A 21026-nucleotide genomic window follows, 5' to 3' on the forward strand; every position below is an offset into this window, starting at 1 on the left:
ACCACCCTGACATCTTCTGTTACGTCTGTGGGGAGTATGCAGTTAAGTCTCAGAAGAGAAATATGACTCCACTCATAAGGAAAGCCTATGAACTCTATTTTGGCTGCAAAATTGAAGATCAAGATAAGGTTTGGGCACCTCACGTGTGTTGTAAATCTTGTGCCAACAACCTTGGAGCATGGCTGAAAGGCGTTCATCCATTGATGCCATTTGCTGTTCCAATGGTTTGAAGGGAGCAGAAGGACCATTGCACAGATTGTTATTTCTGCTTTAAAAAAGTGTATGGATTTTCTTAGAAAACAAAGAGTCAAATTCAATATCCTAATCTTGAATCTGCAATATGACCTGTGCCTTATGATGACAATATTCCAATTCCGAAACCACCTGGAACTTATACATTGGATTTGGAAGAAGGCTCTGAAGCATATGCTGATGACTCTATGGAACTGGGATCCGAAAATGATCCTGAGTTCTTGATTTCAAGTCCAGGTGAGCCTCACTTAATAACTCACGTAGATCTTACTTTATCTAAGAGACAAGCCAAACTCTTAGGCTCTAGGCTTTGTCAGTGGAATCTCTTGACACCTGAGACAAACAACTCCATTTTCCAAAATTGTAACAAGGCCCTCATGGAACATTTCTCTATGACAGACTCATTGACATTTTGTCATGACATAAATGGATTATTCCAAACGTTTGGTCAAAGTCATGACCATAATGAATGGTGCTTGTTCTTGATGCATCAAAGCTAAGTCTGAAGGCAGTGCTCTTGCATAACAGAAACGTATATCCATCTATTCCTATTGATCATGCTGTCCACATGAAGGAATCTTATGAAAATTTGCAGCATCTCTTAGATCATATTAAGTATAGCGAGTACAAGTAGCAGATTTGTGCTGATCTGAAGGTCATCACATTGTTCTTGGTCTGCAGTTGGGCTACACAAAGTATTGCTGTTTTATCTGTGAGTGGGATAGCCGAGACAGAAGATCCCATTACATCATTAAAGACTGGCCACTTCGTAATAATTTGGATCCTGCTGGAGGAAAAAATGTAATTCACCATCCTCTTGTTGATCTGAAACAAGTGCTACTGCCACCTCTTCACATAAAGCTAGGACTTACAAAGAACTTTGTTAAGGCTATGAACAAGGAAGGTGAATGATTTCACTATTTACATGAAAAATTTCCTTTCATAAGTGCTCAGAAGTTAAAGGAAGGCATTTTTGTTGAGAGACAGGCACTTTGATGAAGTCTTGTAAGGACATGAGAAAAGTGCATGGATAGCATTGAAGAATGTAATCGAGAATTTTCTGGGGAATAGGAAGGCACCAGACTATGTCCAAATGGTGGAGACAATGCTTAAAGCGTTCTGCGATCTCAAATGCAACACGTCACTAAAAATTAATTTTCTCCACTCACATCTGGATTTTCCCCCTGATAATCTTGGTAGTGTTAGTGATGAGCACGGGGAAAGGTTTCACCAGGACATTGCTAAAATGGAGAAACGATAGAGCAGATGGAATTCATCAATGCTGGCTGACTATTGTTGGACATTAATTAGAGATGCTCCTAATCTCATTTATAAATGCACTTCAACAACAAAACAATTCTAGAAAATAATATTTATAGGAACTCTTATTATTATTTTTTTTTATAAATTGAATGATTACAATATCAGATGATACCAAGAAAAAAAGGATTCTTACACAAAATTTAACAATGCTAATTATACATACAAAATTCTTTTCCAAGCCCACAACAATGGAAAGACATGTTACATTTTCAACAATCAATTTAAGAAGAAAAAACTAAGAAATTGGTTCTTGATTCATCCTTATGAATCTTAAACCATTCCCTACTATTTTGGGATTCTTACATTTCTTATTTCTCAGTAGTGAAACATATTTAGAGAAAACTCATTTCTGTTCTCGAGCTATTAAAAATTGTTGCAGTTGAATGGGATCCCAAAACACATATTCAATGTCTTGTAATTTAACAATATATATATATAGAATTGGGTCTTTATTATAGCTCTATAGTGACTTCTTCACCTGCAGCACATATCACATTGTATATACTCAATCTCTAAGCAGTGTTCATTTCTTGCTTGTATGGACTTTCGGATTGCATCCAGGCATAAAACTGCTGGTTGCTAAACTCTTCGTGAGTCCAATCTTTATTGAAGTTTATAAAAAGTAAAGCTACTAAAGGACGTATTATATATTTTTTTCATTTTTATCTTTTAGACTTTTTTTTTTTTTTTAGTTCAAATGTTTTTATTAAGGATAAAGTGGAAATAACAACAGAAGATAAAGAATAACAATTTTGACAATGAAAGAACTTCACTTAGCTTAATAGTGATCAGTTCTTTTTTCACTCCTTCTGACATACATGTTTCAACAAGGAAACTTTTCTTCAGGGTCGAGATAAACATAGGCTGAATACCACACCATGCAGTGATCACTGGATGCCAGATGATCACCCACTATAACAGAAACACTTTTCCCGTTTGTAAGCACTGAGTCCAATATGACCCCTTCCCGCGTGGGTTCCATTACCAACTGCTGGAACAGTTCTCCTTGTAGAGAATACAGGATCTCCCTACTTCTAGAAGGGATATCCCAATCAACATCAGGTATGTTAAAGTCACCTATTAGTATTAGTTAAAGTCACCTATTAGTAAAACTTCCCCTTTTTTAGATATATTCTGAATGTCTACTATTAAATCTCTGTCCACTTCTGTCTGTGAAGGAGGCCTATATATCACACCAATGTAAATATATTCATCATTCTCTCTTTTCAAATTGATCCACAGTACCTCTTCCTTGCCCTACAGATCTTGCAATTCTGTGGCTTTAATATGATCTTTAACATATAACACTACTCCCCCTCCTTTTCTTCCTATCCTGTCTTTCCTGAACAGATTATAGCCCGGTATAACTACATGCCAGTCATGGTTCTCCATGAACCACATCTCCGTGATTGCCACTATATTCAACTCATCTTTTCTATCTTAGCTTCTAGATCTAGAATCTTGTTTCCCCTACTTTGAGCATTAGTATATACTGCTTTCCAGACATTGCCATCTTTTCCCATCCGTGTAGAAGTATTCAGTGATATACTTACCTGGGGGCTTCAATCATCCTGCCCCATCACTTCTAGTTTAAAGCCCTCTTCAGTAGTTTAGCCAACCTGTTGCCAAAGACACTTCTTCCCTTTTTTTTAATAGATGCACACCATCCCTACTCAGAAGCCTTTGGAAAATCATCCCATGGTGCAGGTAGCCATAATGCTCTTGACAACACCATCCACGTAGCCATGCATTCATCCCCAGGATGCTGAGCTTCTCTGCCCTGGTCTTTACCCTCAACAGGTAGGATGGACAAGAATACCACCTCCGCACCTGTCTGTTTCACCTTCTCTCCCAGAACCACAAAGTCACTTTTGATACATTCATAGGGGTACCTGGCAGTATCATTAGTGCCAATATGGATGAGCAACATCAGATAATAGTCATCAGGCTTGAGACAGAGAGATTACAAAAAAAAAAACTGAAAAATACCTTTAAACACTGTTTGGTAACGATTGTATATACACCTGTAAGGGGGACCTTAGATTATTGAAGGAAATGGTATTTGTAAATTTTGTTGCATGGGTCAATTCGTATTTATAATATTGTAGTACCAATTGCCACCAATGATGTGAGGAAAGGGAGTTGGCCAATTTCCAGTTAGAAAGAATATGTTTGAGTGCTATGGAGAGAAGAGCATTTAGGAGTCTGTAGTGTCTTTCATCAATAACTCCTTGTAAAGCATGAGATTTGAATATTACCATGAACAGAGAAATATCACATTGAAAATCAAAATTTTTTAGAATGATTTCCCATATGTCTCTCCAGAATGGTATTACATAGGGACATTCATAAATCATATGGAGTAGTGAACCTGCAGCTTGCCCTTAGTTCCAGCAATTATTGGTCTGAAGAAGGCCTGCCAATGAGAGCTTGTGGGGAGTCCACAAGGCTTTTTGATGAAGAAAAAACAGGGATTGAGACATTTTGGCAGAGACGAGAGGTCTTGCGGATTTCTTCCAAAATAGCGACCAATCCTTATTGTTTAAGGAGAAATCACAATCTTTTTCCCAAATGTGTTGAAGACTTTCCACAGATGAGGTGTCTGCAGGCATGAGCAGTTGTATAAGTTTGAGGCTGTATTGCTATTGTGTAATAGAATGGTAGCTTGAGGTAATAAAAAAGGGGGAATGATTGTAGGAGATTTTTGTGGTGTAAACAGTGATAAAGTTGCAGCCATTTATAGTATTCTTTAACAGTATTTGAAAACTTTTCTCTTAATTCAGAAAAAGGAATCAGGGTTTTCTCAGGGGTCAAGACATCTTATATTCGAAAAATACCTTTATCAATCCATTCTTTCCAGAGAAATGGAGTTCTATCAATAAGTATTTTAGAGTTGAACCAAAGAGAGGCATGGGTGGATGAGTGATAAGGGAATTCAAGCAATTTGTCAAATTCCTGCAAACATTAGTACGTAGAGAGCAGAAGTGGGTTTTTAATGAGCGAATGTGGAGTTGATAATAATGTCTTTAAGGGGACGGATTTAGATAGTTGTTCTTTAAGAAAGTACCAATTAGGGATGTAAGTAAGATGGTCTGTAAACCAATGAAGACCTTGCTGAATAATAAAGACTTTTTGATAACTAAGAAAATCTGGAAAGAACACACCTCCTTGTTCTCTTTTTAGTTTAAGCTTTTTCAATGCCAATCTGGGTTGTTTGTGCTTCCAAAGAAAAGCAGAGAGGATACAATCTACATTTTTGTAAAAGGAGATCTGAAATAGCACAGGGATCATTTGTAGAATATAATTTATCTTTGGCACGATCATTTTGATTGTTTCTAATCGACCTCGCCAAGTTAGATTGAGGGGATGCCAAGAATGAATTATCTTTTTTAATGATGATATCAGTTGATCACAATTAATAACAATGGTATCTACTAAGGAATAAGAAAGTTCTATACTAAGATATTTCAGTTTGGTTGGCACCCATACTAGACCATGCGAAGTAACCGAATCAGAGTGTGCGACTGAATTTAGAGGTAGGGATTCTGTTTTTTGTTGGTTTATTTTGTACCCAGAAAAGGTAGAAAATTCTGTAATAATGTTCAAGATTGCAGGGATCGACGTGGTTGGATCAGAAACATACTAAAGGACATCATCTGCGTATGCGGATACTTTGACAGCCATAGAATCTAACGAGAGCCCTTTAAAAACCGTATTCATCTGCAATGCAATAAGAAGTGGTTCTAGAGCAAGGTTAAATAAATATGGAGAGAGGGGACTACCCTGACGAGTTCCTCTGTGCAAATGAAAAGAAGGAGATAAGGAATTATTCACTATAATCTTAGCAGAAGGGGTAGTATAGAGGGTTTGTATCATTTTGATGAGACTAATCAGAGCACCAAACCATTTAAGAACCAGAAAAAGATATTTCCATTCTACTCTGTCGAATGCTTTCTCCGCATCGATCGAAAGGGCCAGAGCAGAAGCTAAAAGAGATTGCGTGATGTGGGAAGCATGAAAGAAGAATCGTGTGTTATCAGATATTAATCTACCAGGCATGAATCCTATTTGATTAGGATGGATAACCTTATTGATAATAGATTTAAGCCGGTTAGAGAGGACTTTTGCATAAATCTTGCACTCTACATTAAGAAGGTCTAAAATTTTGTACAAGAAGAGGGTCTCTATGAGGTTTAGGTATGACAGTAATGATCGCTTCTGTGAATCTGGTAGATGGAACCGACTCTGAGGAAAGATGATGATAAAAATTAAGAAGCCAGATCAATAGATTAGATTTAAAGAGTCTATAGAATTCTATCGGTATTCCATCTGGGCCAGGCGATTTTCCTGTAGGCATTTGTTTAATGGCAGTAAGAATCTCTTCTTCAGTGATCTCTTTGTCTAAGAAATCAACATCAGAAGGAATCCATTTGGGTCTTGATATTTTTGGAGAAAGGATTGAATATGGGAGTCCTCTGCTTTCGATTCAGATTGATATAATGTGGCATAAAATTCGAAAAATACTTCGAGGATATTTGGAAGAGCAGTAACAGTAACATCATTTTTATTTTTGATAGCTGTAACATGCAATTTTTCCATTTTTAATTTAAGATAATTGGCCAAAATTTTACTGGCTTTATTACTTTCAGGATAGTATCAAGCTTTAGTAACATATATTTCCTGTCCTGCTTAGGTTGAAAGTTTTTTTTATTGTATTCGTATTTCAATTGGCAGAGTTTGTTATATACAAGAGGATCGTTGGAAGCAATATATTTTGATTATTCTGTTTTAATTGAAGATTCTAAAAGCGATAAAGCAGCTTTATCTGATTTGGTTTTAAATGCCGCCATGGAGATAAGTTCACCTCGTAAAATTGTTTTAAAGGCTTCCCAAAGGGTCGAAGAAGCTCTATCTGAACTATTGTTGATGCTAAAAAAATCTTGAATAAATGTTTTGATGTGAGGGATATTATCCTCTACTAGATGTGAGGATTGCAACCTCCATAAAGGAGATCGGGGAGTGTCCGTCCCCCGTAATGCAAGTGTTACAGAAATGAATGCATGATCCGATATGAGGATTGGGGAAATATTTGACAAAGTTATTGATTGTAGGAGAGAATGGGAGACTAATATATAACCTATGCGAGAAAAGCAATGATGAGGAATAGAATGATGTGTATATTCTCGAGAATCGGGATGTTGAAGTTGCCAGGGGCCTGTTAGGAATAATTGCTGTACCATAGAATGAAATGCAGAAGTAGATTTTTGTTGAGAGAGCTTGTGTTTAGATTGTCTATTTAAAATGTGATCAGCTAATGTGTTAAAGTCTCCCGCTATTATCAGTGGGTATTTTATTGATAAGATTGAGAAAAAACTCTGGAGAGTCTGAATTGGGAGCATACACATTTATCAACAATAAAATGACATTATTCAATTTAACTTGTACTATTATCCATCTGCCATTGATGTCTATGTATTGGTGTAGAATTTGGGCATTGAGTGATTTATGGAAGAGAATAGAAACTCCACCTTTCCTACCCTTGGAGGGAGAATCAGTAGAAGTTTTAATCCAGTTACATGTCTTAATAAGGTATGAGGTATCTGATACATGAGTTTCCTGTAGCATAATTATGCTGGGTGCAAATTTCTTGAGATGAAGTAGAATTTTTTCCTCTTAATGGGATTTTTAAGACCATTTACATTCCAAGATACAATAGTGATTGGGGGACGATTTAAACTAGTCATTTGGGCTGCTTAATGTGGATCTGTTAAAACCTTGTTTAGAACCAATGCCAGGAAATTCTTTTTCACTCAGAGGGTGGTAGACACCTGGAATGCGCTTCCAGAGGTTGTAATAGGACAAAGTACCCTACCGGGCTTCAAGGAAGGATTGGATAATTTCCTGAAGGACACGGGGGTTGAGGGATACAGATAGAGGTAGAGATAAGGCTAAGGGGATTAAAAGGACTTAGACGCCAGTCACCTTACAGGTCATGGACCTGATGGGTCGCCGCGGAAGCGGACTGCTGGGCGCGATGGACCTCTGGTCTGACCCAGTGGAGGCAACTTCTTATGTTCTTAATGTGGTATAAACATGACCAATAAACAGAAGGAGCATTAAATATTGCAGTGTACTTGTGAGTCTTAAAATGAATGGTAACAGGAACAACAATGTTTCCAACCTGGAGGGGGAACAATGCAACGGGGTCATTGGCTGAGAACAGAGAATGGAGCACATAAGCCATTCCCTCTAGGTATAAGATGAGAGTACTACAAATGAGCACCCATGAAACCAAGGGGTGAGATATGTACATATAAAATGGAGAGAGAGAGTGAAGACATGTTAGGGTGCTAGCATTACATTGAGGATTCAAAAAAATTAAACAAATTGGAAAAGTAGGTTGAGCTACTGGCAAGTGAAATAGAAAAGTATGCAATTACATGTGAATCCCATAGAGACACTTTTGCTGGAGCTATGTTGAACAGAGCAGTGTCCAGAAGTGTAATCAATAAAAAGAAAAATAGCACAACTCTAACAGGATGTAGGTTGTCTAAATATATAGAATGAAGACCATTAAAGTGAGGAGTTGGATTCTTTATAGAGGTAAAATTAGTTTATGGGGTGAAAGACTAGTAAAATCCTAGAATTTGACTATATAGGTCCATGAGAAACAGGTTTGAAAACACTATTGTTATCATATTGATTTACATAAGTTATGTGTTCCAATTTATATACCTCTTTAAATTAACTTGTGGTAAAGTCCCATATGAGGAAGCAAGAGGGAGGTAAGAAGATGTAATATGCTGACAATTAATCTAAAAATAGGCTTTAGTACAGTGTAGAACAGGGGTGTCCAACCTGCGGCCTGAGGGCCTCATGTGGCCCCATGAAGTATTTTGTGTGGCCCTGGTTGAGGGCGATGCAGTGTTTTCCTCTGCTGCCCCCGGGTGTTTATCGTCTTGCTGGCTCCTTCCTGTGTCTTGCTGCAGCGTTTGTGCGGCCCCAGAAACATTTTTTCGGCCAGTGCGGCCCAGGGAAGCCAAAAGGTTGGACACCCCTGGTGTAGAACAACAATTCCAGTTAAGAATTCATAATATGTAGCATAAGTAGAGTGGAATAATCTAGTGGAATTATATCAGAAACATACCACAAGTAGATCATCAATTTGTCAAAACAATAATAATCAGAGATATTGTAGATGGGTACAATCTGATATAAAATATATGAGGATTATGAGGAACACTATCAAAAAAGAAGGTACATCATTAGAATGGGCTAAAGGTGAAGCAGAACACAAAGTTAAAAGTAGAGCTATAGCTGTGAGTATGGTTGTTCATATGGAAATTATCAGTCATATCAACTCTCAGAGCAAAAGGTGGAATCATGATAATAAAACATTCATCAATTTCATAAGTACATAGCTAGTTACATGAATCAATTCTAGAAATATATATAATTATAATTATAAATTTCAATAGAATTGAGAGAGACCAGTTGTAGAAAATCAGGAGGTCAACAAATATAATTGAACATTAGAGAACCATTAGACTCAGTATGATAGTAAAAGGAAAGGTAAATTCAGTGGAGGGAAAAATTACTAGTCAGTATTATTGAGAGGAAGTCCAAGCATAAGATTACTGATGCCTGCAATTAGAGCTGGATAAAATACATTATTACACATCAGTTTATATATAAGAATAGTTTGTGTCATGTTACTCTAAGAGTAGAAACCACAGTAATTAGAAGAACTAAGAAAAGAAAAGTCAGTTATGCAGGTATAACAAAATCAGTTTAGGTTATGAGAGGCACCAAAAGAATACAGGGAGAAGATTGATTGCCAAAGAGACAGTGGTGTCAGCCTGTTGAGGAAATATATCAGAGTAATAATGATACACAGCAGCATAGAAAACAGAAGAAAGTAGGAAGTGAGTGAAATGTCTTGAAAGAAAGCACATCAGACTAACTGGGGTCGCCGCTGCGGGCCTCAGGGTAAGGCCGGTTAAGGGAAAGTGTTCTGCAAAAATTATTATTGTCAGTGATACCTCTTCTTCAGTCTGTCCACAGTCGAGGTTAGGGCTGCAGTTTTTTGTTTTTTTTTCGGCTTAGATGAAAACTCTCTAGCTTGTAGAGAGCTTCGGAGCAATAGAGGCCTCACTGAAGTCTGCAGTTCAGGTGTTAATCATGATAGCGGCGACCGCTGCCCCAACCCCGCCACAGATGGCACTGGGACCGTTACGCAGTAGGCCTCACTCCTATCAGTAAAGCGCAAGGAGAATGAGCACCGAACTTGAGCTGCTACTGGAGTGCCATGCCCAGTAGCAGCTACCGCCCAAACTCCACAGAAACAGTGTCGGAGCCACAGTCGCTGCCTTCTCTCAGCAGGCCCCGAATCTCTCAGCAACAGAATGGGGAAAATGGCAAGGTGGAGTTTGGAAAGGTATCCATAAGTTTATATTCAATCAGTAAATAAAGACATATCATTAGATAAGAATACTCCTCTGTTAAAAAGTGCTCACTGGCTACCTATTCATCACTGTATCACTTACAAAATAGCTTTAATCTCCTACAAAACAATGAAAACCAAGGAACCTGCTTTTATCCATAAATACCTGATTCCACATGATCCTCCGAGAACCTTAAGATCTGCATCACAGCATCTTCTTCATGTTCCATCTCTAGAAATCATTAGTACCCGTAGGGCTTCTTCTTTCACAATGACTGTTACTTTTATACTTAAGGTCCGAACAGAATTTAGATAAATTCAAGGGTGGCCTTAAAGGCTTCTTATTTAATAATAATAATAATTATTATTATTATTATATTTCATATATACCGCCAAAGCCGTAGTAGTTCGAGGCAGTTTACAACAAAGAAGGGCTGGACAATCAGCAAATGAGTACAATCAGCGAATACAGATATAATTAATATATGTAAGCAGGGAACAGGTACAATATAAGGGGTCAAATGTACGATGGGCAGGAAGCAGAGGTATGACAAAAGAGATCTTGGGAGACAAGGGTCGGGTAAGAGGTCTTAGGTTACAAATCGGTTAAATAGGTTAGTTTTTAATAATTTTCTGAAGTTTAGGTAGGATGAGGAGCGTGAGATAATATTGCTCAGCCAATCATTTAGATGACCTGCTTGGAAGGCAAATGTTCTGTTCAGGTATCTTTTGTAATGGCAAGCCTTTAGAGTTGGATGGCTGAAGAGATGAGCTCTACGAGTGGAAAATGGAGCAATTTAGCAACTATGGGTCTGGGGTGAGGCAGACCCTGTTTGAGAAATGAGGGAGCCTGGTGTGCTCTCTCAAATTGCAATGGAAGATCTGTAGAAATATTTAGAAGTGCTGGAAGCTGTTCAACCAGAAATTTAGTGAGATCCGAACCCTCTGAGCATTCTGGTAAACCAATAATTCTTATATTATTCCGTCTGCTCCGGTTGGAAAGGTCCTCAATTTACTGCTCCAGTTGCCTGATTTTTTTGTTGGGTTTGATCCTCAAACTGAGCTGCGAAAAGTGCAGCTGTGTCAGCCCTGGTTTCCAAAGTCTCTATTCTGGATTGTCAGGATTGAAGAGAAGAATTTAGAGAGGTTAAATCTTGCTTGAGATCACAGGTCACTTCATAGTGCTTAGTAATGAGGTCTTTAAGGGATCAAAGCTCTTCCAGCATTAAGTCTGAAGCTGAGTCCAAGTGCTTGCTAGCCAGGGATTTTTCAGAAGGAAGATCGTGCTTTTGGCGTTTTGAGCCTGATGTAGGAGCATTAGAAAGATCTGTCTTGGTAGATTTGCTCCCAGACATTTCCAAATGCAAATGCAGCAAATTTCAGTATGAAAATTGAAAAATAATAAGGTGCTCAAATCGATTTTCTGCAGCTGTAGAGAGGATAGGAAGCTTTATGCAGCTTTATGCCATCTTGGATCTCAGCTCAATGGAGCCCCTCTCCGTAACATCTTGGATTTTGCACCAGGCAGACAGCATACCTCTTGTGACATTATGTCTGGTCTGCAGATGGATGCTTCTGTACCCCTCAGAAGGGAATTGCTAACTACCACAGCCTTACGCTTCCTAGTGGTTACAGATCCAGTAATTTTTGTGATTCAAGTTTTGGTTCTTCCTCTCTTTGGGATGCTTTCATCTCCTCCACTTCCAGGACAACATACCAGTTCTTCAGTTCAAGGGCGTTAATCTTGCAGTGTTCCATAATCAGAATCCAGCTGTCTTCCCTCAGCACAGCCTCTTCTTCCCCACTGCTGGAAATCTTTGATGCCTCATGAACCATTTCATCAATATACCTCTCATTCTCATGGATGCTTCTCAGTCTTGCCAGCTCCTCTCTCAGTTCCTATACTTCCTTCATGAGAGATTCAAGCTGAAGACATCTTGCACATGGAACCACTCCCTCTGCCTGGGTAACATTTTCTGTCTGCACAGAGACAGAAGTTGTAATCTGAACAGCAGCTTTGGTGATAAGATGTTTTCCAGCCCTACTGTCATGCAGAAGTACTTATACCTGGAAGATTAAAGAAAGGGCAGAAAAATTCTACTAAAGTAATGTCCTGTTCCTGATTGGCTGAAGAGCCTATAAATCAAAAAGCTCTGTCTTGCGGTGAGCAAGAGGGAATTAAATTAACACCAGACCATTCTTCAACAGGTATTTGTGCCCTAATCTGATATTATGCCCTTAAATGGAACCTAAAAGACTAATCTAGGCTAAAACACTGTTTTGTATTAAACCCTAACAGAGACTCTAAAGGCTACACTATCTGATTTACTACTAAGGTTAACTGCATTATCTTTGGGACAGTGCTGTGAACAAGTCTGCCCTGTGAACTTCTAAAAGCTAAGTTACTCAGCATTTCATATTCTGCTCTTTTCACTGTTTTTCAGCATTATATCTGCTTAATTTCTCTTCTCCTCCCTGTTTCTTACTTAAAAAACAAACAAAAAGTAAACCCTTCTCTTTCCTTTGTTAAATCTTATTTCCTCTTCCTCTTCATAGGACTAAGGGTAAGACTTATAGTCCCACCCACCCCAGGGACCACTGTTCATATATAGAGACCCAAATAATCAGGACTACTCAAATCAAGTCACTTCCCAACCAATCAAGATGACCTTTATTCTATGCAATCATTGTGGTGCTTTAATTCCAAGACAGACTATTTGGAGGCTTAAGGCTTGCCCCGTCTGTCTTTAACTTGCTAGTATTAAGGAGGAGCTCTACAAACTTAAACAGGAATTGAATACAATTAAAGCAGCTTCCATCACTCCACAAAATCATACCAACTTACCACCTCTACCTCAAAGAATAAAACAGCCCAGGAATAAATGGGTCACAGTAGGCTCAGGAAGACTGCAACATGTAACACAGAAACATCCACCTTCACTAATATTACCTCTACAGAATTCCTTCGCTCCACTAGTGCACTGCGATACTCAAGAAAACAGAAGGGAGGTGGGACTGGAACCAATGAAGGTAACTCAAGAGAACAAGCACAAATAAAAAAGCCAAAAACAGAAAAACTATTACTGTTGGGGAATTCCATCATCAGAGGCATTAACCTTGGAACACAGGATGAGGAGACCAAAATAGTGAAATGTCTTCCAGGGTCCTCAGCTACCAGGAGTTCCAGGCAAATATTGACTATAATTAAGGAAGAAACTAAGGATTTTAACACTGATGTTGTTATCCATCTGGGAACAAATGACCTGGCCAACAACTCCACACTTGCAGCACAGAAAGTTTTTCGGGAGCTTGGTGAGTGCTTGAAACCTTTTGTAAAGACTTTAGCTTTTTCTAAAATACTGCCTGCATATGGAAAGGGAGAGCAAAGAGTGAAAAACACAGAGTACTTTAATAAATGGCTCAAAGCTTCAGGTACATAGGAGGATGGGGAAATACATGGAAGGACAAGAAGTTATATTGCACTGATGGGCTACATATTACTACAGCAGGAAAAAGAAACCTTGCAGAGAAATTTAGACAATATGTTTCTAGACATTTAAACTATAAGGTAGGGGTGGTGTATATATGAAGGACAATTATAGAGACCAGCCCCGGCAAAAGAAAAGATGTGATAGTAGTAAATATTGCATCATAAACAATATCAGAAACACATTTCTTAGTATTGCAACAGAAAGTGAAATGAAACAAAAATCCATACGAAAAAGGAGATTACCACTGAAAAATAGCTGGAAAGCGATGACCACAAATGCTCGCAGTCTAAACAACAAAGTTTATGATCTGCAAGCCCTGATATTAGAGGCAGATCTAGATATTGTCGCTATCAAAGAAACGCAGGTCAGTGAATCACATGGATGGGATGCAAACATGCCGGGATATAATCTTTTTAGGAAGGACAGAGATGGTCAAAAAGGTGGAGGAGTAGCTCTCTATGTAAAGATCAACATCCAAGCGACCGAAATGCAAGGGATCTGGGTAAAGGATGAAACAATATGAATCGCTCTGAAAAGAGAAGATGGAACTTCTATCTACGTGGGTGTAGTCTACAGACTTCAGACTCAATCGCAACAAATTGATAAGGATCTGATTGTGAATATCCAAAAGTTTGGAAGGAAAGAGGAGGTTCTGCTATTGGGAGATTTCAACCTGCCAGATGCAGACTGGAATGTTCTGTCAGCGGAATCGGAAAGAAGTAGGGAGATTGTGGATGCCTTTCAAGAGGCTCTGCTCAGACAAATGGTGACGGAACCCACAAGGGAAAAAGCGATATTGGATCTGGTCCTCACAAATGGAGAGAGTATCTCTAATGTTCGAAAGGGTGCTCACCTGGGAAGTAGCGATCATCAAATGGTTTGGTTTGATATAACGGCTAAAGTAGAGAGCGGCCGCACGTTACTTAAAGTCCTAGATTTCAAACGTACAAACATACAGACTTTAATGCAGTGGGAGAGTACCTGAAGAAAGAGCTGTTAGGATGGGAGGACATAAGAGAAGTGGAAAGACAGTGGTCTAAGCTGAAAGGAGCGATAAAAATGGCTACGGACCTTTATGTGAAGAAAATCAATAAAAACAAGAGAAAAAGGAAGCCAATATGGTTTTCCAAACTAGTGGCGGAGAAAATAAAGGCGAAAGAGTTGGCGTTCGTGAAATATAGAAAAAACCCAAGAAGAGGAGTGCAGAAAGGACTACAGGGTGAAACTGAAAGAAGCCAAGAGAGGGATACGTCTAGTGAAAGCACAAGCGGAAGACCAAATGGCTAAAAATGTAAAAAAAGGGAGACAAAAATGTTTTCAGATATATTAGTGAAAGGAGGAAGATGAAAAATGGAATTGCTAAACTAAAAAATGCTGGGAACCGATATGTTGAGAGTGATGAGGAAAAAGCAAATGTGCTAAACAAATACTTCTGTTCTGTGTTCACAGAAGAAAATCCTGGAGAAGGACCGAGATTGTCAGGCAAAGTTACATGAGAAAATGGAGTAGATTCTGCACCGTTCACTGAGGGGTGTGTTTATGAGCAACTTGAAAAACTAAAGGTGTCAAAGCGATGAGACCAGACGGGATCCATCCCAGTATACTAAGGGAGCTCAGAGAGGTTCTGGTGACTTGTCTATTAAAGACTTGTTCAACAAATCTCTGGAGACGGGAGTGATTCCTGGGGATTGGAGGAGAGCGGATGTGGTCCCTATTCACAAAACTGGTCACAGGGATGAAGCGGGAAACTATAGACTGGTGAGCCTCACTTCAGTTGTTGGAAAAATAATGGAAGTGTTGCTGAAAGAAAGAATAGTGTACTTCCATGAATCTAATGGGTTACAGGATCCAAGGCAACATGGCTTTACAAAAGGTAAATCGTGCCAAATGAACCTGATTGAATTTTTTGATTGGGTGACCAGAGAGCTGTATCGAGTTCATATATTAGATGTAATTTACTTAGATTTCAGCAAATCCTTTGATTCGGTTCCTCATAGGAGGCTGTTGAACAAACTTGAAGGGCTGAGGTTAGGACTCAAAGTGGTGAATTGGGTTAGAAACTGGCTGTCGGACAGACGCCAGAGGGTGGTGTTTAATGGAAGTCGCTCGGAGGAAGGAAAGGTGAGTAGTGGAGACCCTCAGGGTTCAGTGCTGGGGCCCATCCTGTTCAATATGTTTGTGAGTGACATTGCTGTAGGGTTAGAAGGAAAAGTGTGCCTTTTTGCAGATGATACCAAGATTTGTAACAGAGTAGACACCAAAGAGGGAGTGGAAAATATGAAAAAGAATCTGCAAAAGTTAGAGGAATGGTCTAATGCCTGGCAACTAAAATTCAATGCAAAGAAATGCAGAGTAATGCATTTGGGGATTAATAATCAGAAGGAACCGTATATGCTAGGAGGAGAGAAGCTGATATGCACAGACGGGGAGAGGGACCTTGGGGTGATAGTGTCCGAAGATCTAAAGGCAAAAAAACAGTGTGACAAGGCAGTGGCTGCTGCCAGAAGGATGTTGGGCTGTATAAAGAGAGGCGTAGCCAGTAGAAGGAAGAAGGTGTTGATGCCCGTGTACAGGTCATTGGTAAGGCCCCACTTGGAGTATTGTGTTCAGTTTTGGAGACCGTATCTGACGAAGGACGTAAGAAGACTTGAAGCGGTCCAGAGAAGGGCGACGAAATGATAGGAGGCTTGCGCCAGAAGACGTATGAGGAGAGACTGGAAGCCCTGAATATGCATACCCTAGAGGAAAGGAGAGTCGGGGAGATATGATTCAGACGTTCAAATACTTGAAGGGTATTAACGTAAAACATAATCTTTTCCAGAGAAAGGAAAATGGTAAAACCAGAGGACATAATTTGAGATTGAGGGGTGGTAGTAGATTCAAAGGCAATGTTAGGAAATTCTACTTTACGGAGAGGGTGGTGGATGCCTGGAATGCGCTCCCGAGAGAGGTGGTGGAGAGTAAAACTGTGACTGAGTTCAAAGAAGCGTGGGATGAACACAGAGGATCTAGAATCAGAAAATAATATTAAAAATTGAACTAAGGCCAGTACTGGGCAGACTTGCACGGTCTGTGTCTCTATATGGCCATTTTGTGGAGGATGGGCTGGGGAGGGCTTCAATGGCTGGGAGGGTGTAGATGGGCTGGAGTAGGTTTTAACGGAGATTTCGGCAGTAGGAACCTAAGCACAGTACCAGGTAGAGCTTTGGATTCTTGCCCAGAAATAGCTAAGAAGAAAAAAAAATTAAAAAATTTAAATTGAATCAGGTTGGGCAGACTAGATGGACCATTCGGGTCTTTATCTGCCGTCATCTACTATGTTACTATGTATATTGCCTAACTGATTTTGCTGAGCTAAAAAAGAGAACTACAATATAACCTACTGAAACCAAAGTTTACCTTTCCCAGACAGTAGTTCCCACACAGGTTGCTTTAATGCTGAGCCTCTACAACAGTGGCATACCTAACATATGTGACACCCGTGGCCCATGATTTTTAGTAACAATTCACATATTGCACAACAAGAATGTACCTAGGAAAAGGCAGCATCTTATATACTCACCCACTGTAAAATTAAACAAGCCAGACTTGTACAGATTGATCCTGCACAGTCAATGCTAACACAGAACCATGTCTTTCGTATACACAGAACACAGAAAACACCTTCATCCAGTATGGAATATATAATCACAAACTACCCCCACCTCCTCTTTTTACAAAATCATAGCGCGGTTTATAGCACTAGCAACAGCGTAACAACATTGAAGCTAATAGAATTCCTATGAGTGTTGGAGCTAATATTGCTTAGTCTGGCAATAGAAAAGCCTGCCTTTACCCCCTCTCTCCTTCCCGCTTCAATAAAATGAGGGCCATTTTGAGTCCAAAAGGGGGGTGAAGGAGAGCCAACAAATATGTTCCTACTTTGGACCATGACACCAATAACGTTTCTCGTCATTCATTCCTAGCAGAACATCTGTCCTTGATCACACATGCAGAACACAGATAAACCCTATGCAAATACAGGAACACAAATTAAAAGTCACAAACAAAACCCTAATGTCAGATTCTGCATGCATGTAGTACAAAACCAGAGAAATAGAAACAAATGCAAAGACAGCAGATGTAAATTCTTAAAACCAACATATTTCAAAGATCATTAGGTTGAAAATAAATTTATTTTTCTTACCTTTGTTGTCCATTCCTTCCTTCCTTTTCTCACATTTTGTGGTCTGGTATCTCCTCTTCTCTTTCCTCCTCCACTCCATGGTCTGGAATGTCTATTTCCTTCCCTCCCCTCCCCCCAAGCCCTGGCATCTCTCTCCCTCTCCCTCTATGCTCTGGCACTTCCTCTCCTTCCTTTCCCTCTGGTCTGGCATTTGTCTCCTTAGTTTCCCTTCCCTCCCCCATGCCCTGGCATCTCTCTCCTCTCCCCCTCCGTTATCTGACATCTCTCCTTCCTTCCTTTCCCCTTGTCTGGCATCTGTCTCTTTCCTTCCCCCCATGCCCTGGCATCTCATCCTCCCCCTCCATGGTCTGGTATCTCATTTCCTTCTTTTCTTTCCTTCCCCTCCCTCCCATGGTCTTGGCATCTCTCTTTCCTCTTCTCTCTGCACCCTTCCCTGGTCTTCGTCTCCCTCTCCCTAATTGGGTGCAGCATCAGCAGCATTTCTCTTCCCCCATCCCCTCCTCCCCTGTCTTACACACCCATCAGCAGCACAGCATTCACAACTCACTGCTCTTATTTGCTTTAGGCTTTCCTCGCTGCCGGGTCCCACCTATTTTCTGTTTCCGTGAAGGCAGGCCACGGCAGAGAGGACGACCTGAAGCAAGCAAGAGCAGCGAGTTGTAAGATTCCCTCCCTTCGACTCCCTCCCTGCTCTATTTCTCGCCATAGCCTGTAAGCGAATTTAACCAATGCTCTGGGGCTCTAACAGTAACACTGTGTGTGCCAGCTTCCCTTCTTCTCCCTCCTCCCTCATGACATAACTTCCAGTTTCCGAGGAGAAGGAAAGCTGGCAAGCACAGTGTTAGAGCCCCAGAGCATGAGTTCAAATCACTTACAGGCTATGGCGGGAGATAGGACAGCGAGAGAGTCAAAAGGAGGGAAGGAAGCTTATATCACCTCACCAAGCAGTCGGGGGCCCCTGTAGCTGTGGGACCCAGGACAGCTACCCTGTTTGCTCCCCCCCTAATGCTGGCCCTGGGTGGTTGGAATGCGGATTGTTATAAAATTAAACGTAGTCATCGCGGGATCTTGCTGTACCTCCCCATGGCTGCTGGCTTTGCTCCGAAACAAGGAAGTGACATCAGAGGGGGTGGGCTGACAGCCACAGGGAGAAGCAGAAAAGTCCTGCAATGACTCAAAGTTTACTGCCGCTGCTGATGGTTCAGGAAAGTAGCACCGGCAGAGTAGGGAGGGTGGTTCCGGACCCGGTGGGCCGGCTGTGCACCCCCTTAAGGTGTGTACCCGGGGCGGACCACCACTCCCCTCATGCCCCCTTGCTCTACAACCTCTCTCTTAGAACCAGGCTTACTGAGGGTTAGGCACTAGGTCAGCATTCCAACCCTCAAGGGTCACCTGTGGAGTCTGATCTCTTAAGAAAGTCCTCAGAGTTCAGAGTAAAGATGGTGTGATCTTACTTTGAGTATTGCATTCAGTTCTGGTCAATATATCTCAAAAAAGATATTGTGGTATTAGAAATGGTGCAAAAGAAAGCAAACAAAATGATAAATGGGATGAAACTCCTCTTATATTAGGAAAGGCTGAAGAAGTTAGGGCTCTTCAACTTGGAAAAAGAAACGGCTATGGGGGAATATGATAGAGGTCTTCAAAATCCTGAGTGGTGTAGAATGGCTAAAAGTGAAATGATTTTTTACTGTTTTATAAAGAACAAAGACTAGGGGATACTTAATGAAATTACAAGGAAATACTTTTAAAACAAATATGGAAAAATATATTTTCATTCAAAGAGTAGTTAAGCTCTGGAACTCATTGTCAGAGGATGTGATAATAGCAGTTAGCATATCTGGATTTAAAAAAGGTTTGAACAGTCTGCTGCTATTGAGATAGACATAAGGGAAGCCACTGCTTGCCCTGGGATTGGTAGCATAGAGTGTTGCTATTATTTGGGCTTCTGCCAGGTAATTGTGACCTGGATTGGTCTCTGTTGGAAGAAGATAGACTGTTAGTCTAATCCGGTATGGCTATTCTTATGTTCTTATGATGAATAGAAAGAGTGGTCTGAGTAGCAGATCTAATTCTCACATTGGGGCAGGGAGAAGAGAATAAAGATGTAAAAAAGTTTCAGCTTCTTTAAAACTTACCAAGCATCTGTTTTATCTTCCAGCTTCCACTCAGCGTGTTCAATAATTATTTCAGTCTTGGATTTGATGCTCATGTCACCCTAGAATTTCATGAATCTCGAGGTGAGTACTTCTTTTTGGTGGTACTATACTTCTAATCCATGGGTCTTGGTGAGAAACTATTCAAAAAGGCAGTATATGAAATATATATTTTTTTTATAAAGTATCACTTCTTCATAGCAGACCAGCAAATAGCAAAGCACAATTTATTTAAAACAAACACCTGACATGGCCACATTTTGCCTCACCAGGCTGTGTCAGGGGTGGGGCTGTTAATATGAACATATACAAATTAAAACCAAATAATGATGATCATAAGATTAATAAATAATATAAACAAACCATATAAAACTCCATAAATGAGGCATACTGTTTAAATATATAAAACCATAAAAAAGGCAGAACAAAGCGATATTAGTGTGTTTAGTAAAGGTGAACCGATGTAATGATACAAAGAATTGCTATGTTATTTACACATGATTCTATACTTTGCATAGTTTGTAGAATGTTATTTTATTGCCTTTGTGTTTAATTTTGAATGTGTTTTTTTCTCACATAGAATTGTGGGATATAGCGAGTAATACATTTTAAAATAAATAGATAAAAATAAGTAAATGTGAGAAAGATGTAAAGGGTCTCCATATATAACCAGTTTTCATTTAAAGCATAAACTATAACATGTATCATAAGCTTTCAGTGCAGCAGTAAAACATGCTTGTGTTTATGTAATACTGTGATTTCCAAACAGATAACAGGAACACTCAAGGGCAAATTCTATAAGAAGTACCCAAAAGTTAGGAGCCGATATAGGCACTGTTCAACGTGATTCAAGTAAAATTGGGTGCTGTTTAGTGAATCATGCTGAGCGGCACTTATTTTGGAGGCGCCCATTAAATAGGCCAGCTCTAGGCACAACTAAAACTTAGGCACCCATGCGAGCGCTTAAGCACGCTTAAGAATAGTGATTCTGTAAGAAGGCGCCTAATACGTAGCCACGCCCATGACTAACATGCATAGAGCCTATTTTTTTGAAGGCCGCCTAAATTTTTAGAGCCGCCTTGTTACAGAATCGCGCTTTCTTGATAGGTGCCTGTGTTTCAATCAGTGCTGATTAAAAGCTTAATTGAGCTTGTTATTCAATTTAGATAGGCGCC

The 21026-nt window shown here is 39.8% G+C and overlaps 1 protein-coding gene across 1 annotated transcript in view; it reads left to right on the forward strand.

Moving 5' to 3' along the window:
• DGKI (diacylglycerol kinase iota) overlaps positions 1-21026 on the forward strand; it is a 1086779-nt gene that overhangs the window by 586676 nt on the left and 479077 nt on the right. Inside the window, exon 16 of the mRNA XM_033957757.1 lies at positions 19857-19935. Within this exon, the coding sequence (XP_033813648.1) occupies positions 19857-19935 (79 nt within the window). The remainder of the gene's footprint in view (positions 1-19856; positions 19936-21026) is intronic.

Source organism: Geotrypetes seraphini, chromosome 9 (assembly GCF_902459505.1).
Source record: "Geotrypetes seraphini chromosome 9, aGeoSer1.1, whole genome shotgun sequence".
NCBI lineage: Eukaryota > Metazoa > Chordata > Amphibia > Gymnophiona > Dermophiidae > Geotrypetes > Geotrypetes seraphini.